Here is a 13104-nt window from a genome sequence, read left to right as displayed (position 1 = left end):
TGTTCATGGCACGAAATCCTTTTTTTGTGCCATGAGCACGTATGTCTTTTTCATGTCACTCGCACAAATTTCTGTCGCTTGGAGTTGAGGTTAGAATGACTTTCTGTTACATTTTTAGAGATCCAAACCCCAACTCTAACCCCAACAACAATAGTTTTAAAAGCGGAAGAAAAACATGTAGAAACCAATACATAAAAGGACATCCTAACCCAAACCTCAAATCTGACCCCAACCCCAAGTGACAATGATTTAAAAAATAGGGGGAAAAATAGAGAAAACAATACATAAAATGCCACGAAAAAGAAAGTCGTGCCACGGACATGAAAAACTATTTATAGAAATTTGTGCACGTGACACGAAAAAGACATTCATGCTCAATGCACAAAAAAGCTCAAATTTGTGCCATGGACACAAATAAATTTATCAAATTTTGCATGACTACAACACAACTTTCCGTGAGATCATGTTGGATACCACACCAAAGAACATTCAAATTATTAAATTCAGATTTTCAATGATAAATAAATGAGTCACATAGTATTCAAATGAAGCAGTTTATTTTGATTGATAAAACACACACACACACACACACACACGCACACAGTTTTGTTTTTCTGTAAACAACTTTTAAAGGCTACTATAGCTTACCCACAAACAACTTTCTAATAACTACCAATAATTAACAATCTTTTTCAATCAATGTTTGTAAAAAATAAATAAAAAATAAGTTAAGTCAAAAAAACCTAATAAATGACTTGAAAATACTGGTAGGTTCTGGATATAATTCAGGCCGATAGAGCATTGCAGTGCTTTTGAAAAACTCAACAGACTAACAAGGCAGACTAACAAGGCAGAAAATAGCTGTTGTCCAGGACGCGGTACAGCTTCTTGTCATAGGATTCAAACTCAAACATTTTGGGTCCACTAAAGAGATACATGAAACCTGAAATAAAAGTAAAATACATAATGTAAATATATGGTTGGATAAGTCATTATTCAGGATTTTCTCAACAGCTTTGTGATTTTAAAAATATGTACCTTGGTACTGGAAGGCCGCCGTCACCTTCCCTGTCATTCCTGGGAACACATCTTGCACCTGTTTAGGATAGCCTTTATCCATTCTCCGTGTCATCTCATCATAACTATAAAAAAATTCTCCTATTACTTGAAGATTTTTAAAAGTGATTATTAGACTGACCTTCTCTGTAAAAGTGATTAACTTACCTATAAATCTTATTGTCAGCGAAAAACAGGATTTTGTAGGTTTGCTCATCATAGAGCGCAGCGTCAACTTTCTTCACCTTCTTTGGCAAACCGAAGCTGCTGAGATCCTTAGGATATCCTTGTGCCAAATCATAGCCATAGAGAGCCCAAACCTTTTCACCTGCATGACACATTTCAACATTTCTAAATGATATACCTTACATTTCGCAATGACAACTGATTCAGGTTATGGTTTTAAGGTTTATACCTTTAAAAAGGTAAACTTTGTCGTCCGATGGACTCTCAAATGCTGCATCAATGTTATCTGGAATCTCAGGCCAGAAGGCTTTGATGAGATGATGTTCAACTGTGTTACTCAATGGATAACTGCGCCAGAAGAAGCTGTAAAAAAGCCAGACACCAGCCGTTCAGATACGACTTGTCTAAGCTCATAAAGTCAAGCATTGGATATTGCAAAGCATTTTGGTCTCTGTTTACCTGCCCTTGAAAAACATTATCTCTCCTCTGAACATGGTGACAGCATCAAGAACCAGTTTAGGACTACATATGTCTGGAGTGCTGGGTGCTGTGGGTTGGGATTCATCAGTTTTATCAGGGTTAGGACCTGTTCGACAAAAAAAAATCGGCATTAGTGTAAGAAACAAGAATTTTTTTTCAATTCTCGATCACAATTAATGTTAATAAAAGCTTACCATAAAGATACTGGATACCGTTGACATCATCTTGAGGGAGAGCGAAGGTATCGACCTCTCTGTAGACATAGGTAGGATACATCAGCGCACCTGGATCCTGGGAATGTTGAAGACCCAATGAGTGTCCAAACTCATGAGCAGCCACCAGGAACAAATTGTACCCTGAAAATATGAGAAGCAAAAATTGTTTTATTTTGATCTAGAAATTGGTTTATTGGTACAGTTAAAGGTTTTATCAAATAAAATACTCACCTTTATGGGATTTGCTGAAGTCTTCATCATCATCAAAATGGGCATCACCACCAATACCAGCAAATGGAGGGAACGCATGAGCTAGTAAATTATTGGGTCCATCAAATGGGTAACCGTCACCATGGTCTGGAAACAAGCAGAGATTTGGTTTTAATTATCATGCTGTAAATAAAATATTTGTTATTGTCATGACAGTAACTATTGCGAAATACATTTGATATGTGCCACTGTGTTTTGTCTAAAACATTTTAAACTTTCTTAAATATTATGCATGCAGATTTTTGATCCCATAATAATAGACTGATTGTCTGTACTATTTGTATTGATTTATTTGTACTGAAAATTGTAAAAAACAAAAAATATATGCATTATAAAAACATTTTTTTTAATGCCAGGTTTTATATTTTCACCTTAAATCATGATGTTAATAAAGTCCATGAATGTGTTATGCATCAGCTACAGTACTTATATAATGTATTTTAAGATCGACATTAAATAAGTTTATAGTAATTTTGTACAGTTTACCTGAAGATAAAATAATTCAAATAAATAATTATCACTCCTAATTAATTGTATTATATCTTATATAAAACACATGGAGTTTGGTTGGGTTTGTCCATAATTAACCATGAGGTAAAACAGCCCAAAAAATGTTTACAGTGTAAGAAATTTGTATGAAATTTTTGTTATTTTAGTGATAGGATGTTAAGATTAAGAAACTGACCTCCAACTGAAAAGGAGATCATAATATCAGCGGTTCCACTGAAGATACGAGTGAATCTGAGGGGAGTAACATCTGACCACACCTTCAGGGCTTTTTGAATGGCAGCATCCACATCAGCTTTCGTCATGTCCGGTGTGTAGTTCTCAATTCTAAAATAAAGACAACAACTTAAATGTTAACAAATGTTCCTTGCTGAAAAGACCAAAAGAACTGGCCACCAGCACATATAGGCTATGTTGTGTGTTGCATGCTGGGATGCTGATTCACCATTAAGACTTCTTTTAAACATCATCTCCTGAAAGATTATTCTGGTAGAATAGCTTTACCAAGTCAGGATTAATAGTGACCCAGCAAAAACCTGCTTGATAATTTGTTTTGGACCAAGTTGGTCTTTTCAGTAGGTTTTGTGTTTAAATCGGGTGCTTCTTACCTGTAGGTCAGATCGTTTTTTTTCCATTTGTAGTCCCCTTCAAAAACAGAATATGCCGCAACATCTGGAACACCACAGCGTGGCTTCTTCATCACGTCCAGTGTCTCTTCATTCAGCTTTCCTGTTACCTTAAGTCCAAAAAACGTTTGCATCTCCTTCAGCCTCAGACTCATTGAACTGGAGCGTTGAATACCATCCAAGGGCCCCTTCGGCAGGGGGTACAACTTGTTCAGAAAACTCTGTAAAAATAAAGTTTTCAAACTGAATAAAATGCACTTTTATCCAAGTGTGCCATAGTGTAGATTAGAAGAACTAGATGACAGGATAGTAATTTCAAAGTAAGGGTATTACCTCAGCCATGGTCACATCTTCTTCATCAATAGGTGGCGGTATTGGGCTTGAGTAGCCAACGACCACCAAAGAGATGAGAATGCAGAGCTTGAAGCAGGTCATCCTGTTGTTTCTGATTCAAGAAACTGATGCTGGTTGTGTTGTGCTCCTGTCTTAAATACACAACAGATCCAACGATTGTGCAAGAGAAGAATGAGTCACATTCACACCTACCACCACAAAATCATGGAAATGACACTGTATGACCAAATAAGATAACATATGAACACAGCTGGTGTGATTTTACCTGTATAATAATAAATCAAATGAACAAAATGTATTAACACTTGACCCAGACTCTCAAGTTACTCAAGGTCATCTAATATAAATTTTAATGTAATTTTTATTACAATATGTAAAAATACTGTGTTATGACTTTCATGTATAAAAAAATGTAAAACGTTTTTATTTACAATATAAGATACTGTGTAGCTTTCATTTATCAATATATATATATATATATGACAAAAAATCGTGAAAAAGTTTATTTATAAAATAAAATGCTGTACAGTCACTTTTGTTTGTAAAATAAAAATGCTGTGTAATTTCTTTTATTAATAACAAAAACAGACATTGACCCAGTTTCTGAAAAAACTGTGTAATCACTTTTATTTAGAAATGCTGCGTAATCCAAACAAACATTGACCTAGTTTCTGAAATCTTAACTGCAATGTCCTCAATTCATTGTAAAACAAAAAAAGAGTTTCTTTCTATTGACCATCAATAACAACCAATATCCCGTATATATGATTTTAACACATTTTTGTATGTTTTATAATTCTGTGCTTGTCGTACCTTCATTGATCATGAGCCCAACACCCTAATTTCTCATTTCATATAAGGAGACTTCCCCATTTCTATTGCATGTTATTCAGTATGAAGATATTTGCCAACATACTGTAGATACGACTATAGTGTTACTTTATTAAACTGAGGCAAATATTTTTCTAGTATTTAATATTTTTGTCATTCAGCCATTTGTCTACACAATAATAACATACAGATGGGTTTGCTAAAACATCATTACGGAATGCCCATTGTGTTCAACATTGGCAGACATCTGTAGTGTGGCAATGAGACTTATTGCATGAGCAGCGGGGTTTTGACAGATCTGTGTTAGTCATATGTAAAAGGTACCAGATTGGACCGGTTTAAAGGTATTTCATCAGTCCAATGTGAAATGCCACTGTATGCATCTTTCTAGAGATAATTTTGTTAAAATGCAATGTTAGAAAAAAATAGTTAAAATATGTGCCCCAGCTCTCACGGGGACAGTACCCTTTAAAAAGGTCATAATATGAGGGTATAGATATACACATTTGATCACGTGACACGTACTTGTAGATAGCCTACCGCTGCCATCTCAAAACGAAAGTAGTCGGCTATAGCGGAGTGTTTCCTAAACCAATTAAAGAACGCAACGCAGTGTCTCGCTCGCACATCTCACATAAATTTCAATACCCACAAATCCATTGTTCAAAATAAAGTTGATGCCATGTGATTTTCTGCCTGTGATTTTCATTCAAATTATTGAAAATGAAAATGCTGCAACAAACTAAATTATCATTTTGAAAGCTAGCAGAAGATGAGCAGACAAAGAGAAGGAGGGAAGGTGAGAAAGTTAATGGTTATGCAGCAAATATCCTACAATATGAGATGCAATGAGATTCAAACCTACACTACTGTTCAAAAGTTAAGAGTCACTTGACTAAAATGTTAACTATGATCTTAAAAATCATTAATCTGAAGGTGTAGGTTAAATGCTAGAAATTAAAATCCTAAATTGAAAATGTAAGAAGCTTCTTGAAAAAATGACATGTGTACGACAGTTTTGCAATTATAGGCAAAGCATGACTGCAATTCATACGATGAAATGTAACAGTTTTGATTTATGCTTTTAGTCACCAACATAATTCTCACAGACACAATTACATTTGTGCTATGCTGTAGTTTGAACGAGTATATTATTATTCTGTAATATGGAAAAATATAAATAAAGAAAGAGTGAGTGAACCCAAACTTTTGACGGTAGTGTATATCCTACCAGTGGTGGGGGGGGGTTTGGGGGGGTTTCCTCTGTATTTGAAAAATCCGGGCTATGGCCTTGAACACAGTTGGTGTAATTTTACCTATTAAAATAATAAATCAAATGAATCAAATGTATTAACGCTTGACCCAGACTCTCAACTTACCCAAGAGTTCTCTAGTACAGTGTTTCTCAAACTGGGGTCCCGGGCCCCCAGGGGGGCTGCGAGATGGTGCCAGGGGGGCCCCAGTTTTATGACATTTTATAAAATACATTAATTTATCATGAATTCTGTGAAATTAAACCTAAAAAAAAAAACAAGGCAGCACTACTTTGTATAATTTATGTTTTGTTTAATTAAAATGTGAAGTTTTAGAACTGTTTTTTGTCATTAATTTTCTTTTGGGGGGCCGTGAAGGAATGCACCGTACACAAAAGGGGCCGCACGCTGAAAAAGTTTAAGGAAACACTGCTCTAGTATACATATAAATGTAATTTTTATTACGATATGTAAAAATACTGTGTAATGACTTTCATGTATAACAAAAATAAAAAACTGCGAAATTTTTAGTACTGTGTAATCACTTTTATATATAAAAACATGTATTTATGAAAGACATAAAAAGAAAAAGTTAATTTATAAAATAAAATGCTGTACAGTCATTTTTTGTAACATAAAATCTGTGTCATCACTTTTATTTATATACAAATGCTGTCTAATCACTTTAGTTAAGAACCAAAACAAACAATGACTTAGTTTCTGAAAAAAAACTGTGTAATCACTTTTATTTATACATTTACAAATGCTGTGTAATCACTTTTATTAATAAAAAAACAAACGTTGACCTGTTTCTCTTTTTTTTTTTTTAGGGACTTCCCCATTTTCTATTGCATGTTATTCAGTATGAAGATATTTGCCAACATACTGTAGTTACTACTCTAGTGTTACTTTATTAAACTAAGATGGATATTTTTCTAGTATTTAATATTTCAGCCATTTGTCTACACAATAATAACATACAGATGAGTTTGTTAAACATCATTAGGGAATACTGGCAGACTTTTGTAATGTGGCAATGAGACTTATTGCATGAGCAGATGGGTTATGACAGATCTGTGTTAGTCATATGTAAAAGGTACCAGATTGGACCGGTTTAAAAGTGTTTCATCAGTCCAATGTAAAATGCCACTGTATGCATCTTTCTAGAGATAATTTTGTTAAAATGCACTGTTATAGTATAAAAATAGTTAAAATATGTACCCCACCTGTCACCTGTGCCCTTTAAAAGGTCCTAATATGTACCATGAGGGAATGTATACATTTGCCATCAATACTCTATGCACCTTAAGATGCTATATGTATCTTTAAGGCAGGGAAAGCAGGGTAGACAGTAACATTTTTCCGAAAAACATGATTTTAAAAGATAATGTTTTAGACAGATTTTTTTTACTGTGATTAATAACAAGTGTGGTCTATTCATATTTGTACAAATGTAGAATGACTGAAAGGCTACAGTCCCGGTTACAGCTGGGGTACATATTTTGACAATATTTTTCCGATAGTCTCCCATTTCATCCCCCGCCTGTGTTGCATTGGCTTGAAGCAAGAATGTATTTCTCTTTCAGTACATAAATATGTCTTTAGTCCCTTATATTAGTGTGTAAACCTTAAGAATCATCGTTTCCAGTTTAAAGTTTTAAAGCCTTGCTTCCACATGCACAAAACAATTTATGGGATTCACTTAAGAATTTAAACTTGGTTGTCAACATTTCACAGCGCATCTGTGGTCAATTAGAGAAGTATTAACTCATTCCCAATTTGATGCAAGAAAAGAAAATCATGCATACTACAGTAATTAAATACAGATTTCATTGTGTCTTTCAGGAAGTTGGAGTAAGTTCCCACGTACAAATGCCCGCTTTCATCATCACTCGTTGAGGGTCGTTTCAGCAATACCGAGACAAATTTCCACATTAAACAGATGGTTACAGCAATATTACTGTACAAATCATGCAACAGGAAACCATTAAGTTGGACAAAGGTGGTCCGAAAAAAGCTGTGCAATTAAAATTGCCACTTTGTATGTGTGAGCAAACGTGCTGTTTTGGTGTGTCCTTTAACATGCACATAAGTTGTCTCTCTGCACTAAATGGCAGTGGTGTGGTTGTATAGTGCAGATTAAGTGGCGCCATTATCCCCTTCTGACATCACAAGGAGAGCCAAATTGTAATGACCTATTTATCACATGCTTGTGGAGAATGGTTTACCAAGTTACTAGGTTGTTGTTTTTCGCATTTTCTAGGTTGATAAAAGCCCTGGGGACACAATTATAGCACTTAAACATATAAGTCACATTTTCGTGATATGTCCCCTTTTCAGTTCAATTAAATTGTCAGTAGTATTTTCTTATATGAGCGTATCAATAAATTAATATGTTAAAAATAAGTCATGCATACGCTGTAGGATACCACCAGACTGATATCACGGAAACTTGTGTTATAGTCACGAAAAATTTGATAAATTTATTCGTGTCCATGGCACAAAATTCAGCTTTTTTGTGCCTTGAGCACAAATGTTTTTTCGTGTCACTCACACAAATTTCTGTTGCTTTGTGTTGAGGTTAATATGACTTTCTGTTACATTTTTAGAGATCCAAACCCCAACTCTAACCCTAACAACAATAGTTTTAAAAGCAGAAGAAAAACATGTAGAAACCAATACATAAAAGTACATCCTAACCCAAACCCCAAATCTAACCCCAACCCCAACCCCAAGTAACAATTATTTAAAAATAGGGGGAAAAAATTAGAAAACAATACAAAAAAGAAAGTCATGCCACGGGTACGAAAAACTATTTATAAAAATTCGACACGAAAAAGACATGTGCCATGGACACAAATAAATTAATCAAATTTTGCATGATTATATCACGACTTTCTGTGAGATAATTTTGGATACCAAACCAAAGAACATTCAAATTAATTTAGTTCAGATTTTAAATAATAAATAAATGAGTCAGATAATATTCAGATTAAACAGTTTATTTTGAAAAAGATTTTAAACAAACAAACACACACAAAAACACACACACGCACACAGTTTTGTTTGTCTGTAAACAACTTTTAAAGGCTACTATAGCTTACCCACAAACAACTTTCTAATAACTACCAATAAATTACAATCTTTTTCAATCAATTTTTGCAAAAAAAATAAATTAAGTTAAGTTAAGTCAAGTTAAGTTAAAAAAATGTAATAATTGACTTTAATTCAGGCCGATAGAGCATTGCTGTGCTTTGAAAAACTCAAAAGACTAACAGGGCAGAAAATAGCTGTTGTTCAGGACACGGTACAGCTTCTTGTCATAGGATTCAAACTCAAACATTTTGGGTCCACTAAAGAGATAAGTGAAACCTGAAATAACAGTAAAATACAAAATGTAAGTACAGGGTTGGATAAGTCATTATTCATGATTTGCTCAACAGCTTTGTTATTTTCAGTTTTTAAAAAATGTACCTTTGTACTGGAAGGCCGCCGTCACCTTCCCTTTCATTCCTGGGAACACATCTTTCACCACTTTAGGATAGCCTTTATCCATTCTCCGTGTCATCTCATCGTAACTACAAAATAAATTGTCCTATTACTTGAAGATTCTTAAAAGTGATTATTAGACTGTTAAAGTGATTAACTTACCTATAAATCTTATTGTTAGCAAAAAACAGGATTTTGTAGGTTTGCTCATCATAGAGCGCAGCGTCGACTTTCTTCACCTTCTTTGACAAACCGAAGCTGCTGATATGCTTAGGATATCCTTGTGCCAAGTCATAGCCATAGAGAGCCCAAACCTTTTGACCTGCATGAGACATGACAACATTTCTAAATGATTTATCTTAAATTTCCCAATGACAACTGATTCAGGTTATGGTTTTAAGGTTTATACCTTTAAAAAGGTAAACTTTGTCGTCCGATGGACTCTCGAATGTTGCATCAATATTATCTGGAATCTCAGGCCAGAAGGCTTTGATGAGATGATGCTCAACTGTGTTACTCAATGGATAACTGCGCCAGAAGAAGCTGTAACAAAAGCCAGACACCAGCAGTTCAGATCTGACTTGTCTAAGCTCATAAAGTCAAGCATTGGACATTCCAAATCATTTCTGTTTCTGTTTACCTGCCCTTGAAAAACATTATCTCTCCTCTGAACATGGTGACAGCATCAAGGACCAGTTTAGGATTACATATGTCTGGAGTGCTGGGTGGTGTGGGTTGGGATTCATCAGGTGTTATATCAGGGTTAGGACCTGTTTGACAAAAAACAGTCGGCATGAGTGTAAGAAAAAAGTTTTTTTTCAATTTTGGATCACCATTGATGTTAATAAAAGCTTACCATAAAGATACTGGATACCGTTGACATCATCTTGAGGGAGAGCGAAGGTATCGACCTCTCTGTAAGCATAGGTAGGAAACATCAGCGCACCTCGATCCTGGGAATGTTGAAGACCCAATGAGTGTCCAAACTCATGAGCAGCCACCAGGAACAAATTGTACCCTGAGAAATATAAGAAGCAAAAAAACTTTTTTTTCTAGAAATTGGTGCATTGGTAAAGTTAAAGGTTTTATCTAATAAAACCACTCACCTTTATGGGAATTGGTGAAGTCCTCATCATCATCAAAATGGGCATCACCACCAATACCAGCAAATGGAGGGAACGCATGAGCTAGTAAATTATTTGGCCCATCAAATGGGTAACCATCACCATGGTCTGGAAACAAGCAGAGATTTGGTTTTAATTATCCTGCTATAAAATATTTCTCTAGATGTAAGTAACTATGACAGTAACTATTGTGAAATACATTTGATATGTGCAACTGTGTTTTATCTAAAACATTTAAAACTTTTTTAAATAAGCATGCAGATTTTTTACCTCATAATAATCGACTGATTTTCTGTACTATTTGTTTTGTTTAATTTGTACTGAAAATGGTAAAAAACTCAAACGAAATAGACATTATAAAAAAATGTAATTCCAGGTTTTAAATTTTCACTTTAAATCATGATGTTAATAAAGTTCATGGATGTGTTATGCATACAGTACTTATATCATGTATTTTCAGATCAACATTAAATAAGTGTATAGTAAGTTTACATGAAGATAAAATTATCACTCCTAATTAATTGTATTATTATCTTATATAAAACACATGGAGTTTGGTTGGGTTTGTCCATAATTTACCCAACCATGAGTTTAAACAACCCAACATTTTTTTTAAAGTGTAAGACATATGAAATCGTTTTTAATTTATTGACAGGATGTTAAGATTAAGAAACTGACCTCCAACTGAAAAGGAGATCATGATATCAGCGGTTCCACTGAAGATACGAGTGAATCTGAGAGGAGTAACATCTGACCACACCTTCAGGGCTTTTTCAATGGCAGCATCCACATCAGCTTTCGTCATGTCCGGTGTGTAGTTCTCAATTCTAAAATAAAGACACCAACATATATTAGATATATATAACAGATATTAACAGATGTTCCTTGGTGAAAAGACCAAAATAACTGGCCACCAGTATAGAGTATGTTGTGTGTTGCATGCTGGGATGTTGATTCACCACTAAGCCTTCTTTTAAACATCATTATCAGAAATATTATGCTGGTAGAATAACTTTACCAAGTTCAGATTACTGGTGACCCAGCATAAACGGCTTGATAATTTTTAATTCGGTTTTGTGTTTAAATCTGGTGCTTCTTACCTGTAGGTCAGGTCGTTTGTTTTCCATTTGTAGTCCCCTTCAAAAACAGAATATGCTGCAACATCTGGAACACCACAACGTGGCTTCTTCATCACGTCCAGTGTCTCTTCATTCAGCTTTCCTGTTACCTTAAGTCCAAAAAACGTTTGCATCTCCTTCAGCCTCAGACTCATTGAACTGGAGCGTTGAATACCATCCAAGGGCCCCTTCGGCAGGGGGTACAACTTGTTCAGAAAACTCTGTAAAAATATAGTTTTCAAACTGAATAAAATGCACTTTTATTCAAGTGTGCCAAAGTGTAGATTAGAAGAACCAGATGATAGGATAGTAATTTCAAAGTAAAGGTATTACCTCAGCCATGGTCTCATCTTCTTCATCAATAGGTGGCCCTATTGGGTTGGAGTAGCCAACGACCACCAAAGAGATGAGAATGCAGAGCTTGAAGCAGATCATCCTGTTGTCTCTGATTCAAGAAACTGATCCTGGTTGTGTTGTGCTCCTGTTTTAAATACACAACATATAGAGCAATTGTGCAAGACAAGAATGAGACACATCTACCACCATAAAATCATGGAAATGACACTGTATGACCAAATAAGTTAACATATGAACACAGCTCATGTGATTTTACGAAATAATAAATCAAATGAATCAAATTTATACACTTGACCCAGACTCTCAAGTTACCCAAGGGTCCTCTAATATAAATATAAATGTAATTTTTATTACAATATGTAAAAACACTGTGTAATGACTTTCATGTATTACAAAAAAAAATGTGAAAAAACTTTTATTTAAGATACTGTGTAATTGCTTTTATTTATGAAAAAAACATGTATTTATGAAAAACATAAAAAGGAAAAGTTTATTTATAAAATAAAATGCTGTACAGTCATTTGTTTGTAACGTAAAATTTGTGTAATCACTTTTATTTATGTAAAAATGCTGTCTAATCACTTTAGTTAATAACCAAAACAAACATTGACCTAGTTTCTGAAAAAAAAACTGTGTAATCATTTTTATTTATAAATTTACAAATGCTGTGTAATCACTTTTATTAATAAAAAAATAAACGTTGACCTAGTTTCTAAAATAACTACTTATATCTTCCTGAATTCATTGTAAGAGAATACGTTTTTCTAGCAAATATACCATATATATGATTTTAACACATTTTTTATGTTTTATAAGTCATTTCTAAATTAAAACAGATAGTTACAGCAATATTACTGTACAAATTATGCAACAGGAAACCATTAAGTTGGACAAATGTGGTCAGAACAGAAAGCTGTGCAATTGGATTCCCATCGCCAAATATATTATTGATTAATTTGCACTAAAGACATGCGCCTGCTGCCATTATCTTTGTTACTCATCTGATTTTGGAGTCAAACCTCACTTGTTAAGCTTCTATGAAGAAATAAAAACACTTGATAGAGCAAGCCATAATTTACTATGGCTAATGTTTATAATGTATGTCCCCTTGTTCAAATCATTCCTACATCATATTGACATGACATACATTTTTTTCAGGTTGTCTGAAATAGTGGATTTTTTTTCCGTGTGCAGGAAGCAGTATACTATGATTTGACCAAATGCAAAATATATACAAA

At 34.2% G+C, this 13104-nt stretch overlaps 2 protein-coding genes across 2 annotated transcripts; both read right to left on the bottom strand.

Annotated features, from left to right (window-relative positions):
• Positions 1-535: 535 nt before the first annotated feature.
• LOC129446675 (collagenase 3) lies at positions 536-3832 on the bottom strand. The gene is made up of 10 exons (XM_055207881.2): positions 3674-3832; positions 3323-3561; positions 2893-3041; positions 2169-2294; positions 1917-2078; positions 1702-1828; positions 1472-1605; positions 1225-1384; positions 1039-1142; positions 536-943 (listed from the first exon to the last, which is right to left on the bottom strand). The coding sequence occupies exons 1-10, from the start codon at positions 3773-3775 to the stop codon at positions 843-845; spliced, it is 1404 nt and encodes a 467-aa protein (XP_055063856.1). The 5' UTR covers positions 3776-3832; the 3' UTR covers positions 536-842.
• Positions 3833-8978: 5146 nt separating this feature from the next.
• Positions 8979-11990, bottom strand: LOC129446672 (collagenase 3-like). The gene is made up of 10 exons (XM_055207880.2): positions 11843-11990; positions 11492-11730; positions 11070-11218; positions 10374-10499; positions 10124-10285; positions 9908-10037; positions 9677-9810; positions 9430-9589; positions 9253-9356; positions 8979-9150 (listed from the first exon to the last, which is right to left on the bottom strand). Exons 1-10 carry the CDS (start codon positions 11942-11944, stop codon positions 9050-9052), a joined length of 1407 nt encoding a protein of 468 aa, XP_055063855.2. The 5' UTR covers positions 11945-11990; the 3' UTR covers positions 8979-9049.
• Between the last annotated feature and the right edge of the window lie 1114 nt (positions 11991-13104).

This window comes from Misgurnus anguillicaudatus, chromosome 12 (assembly GCF_027580225.2).
Source record: "Misgurnus anguillicaudatus chromosome 12, ASM2758022v2, whole genome shotgun sequence".
NCBI lineage: Eukaryota > Metazoa > Chordata > Actinopteri > Cypriniformes > Cobitidae > Misgurnus > Misgurnus anguillicaudatus.
This window is presented reverse-complemented; position numbering and strand designations above follow the sequence as displayed.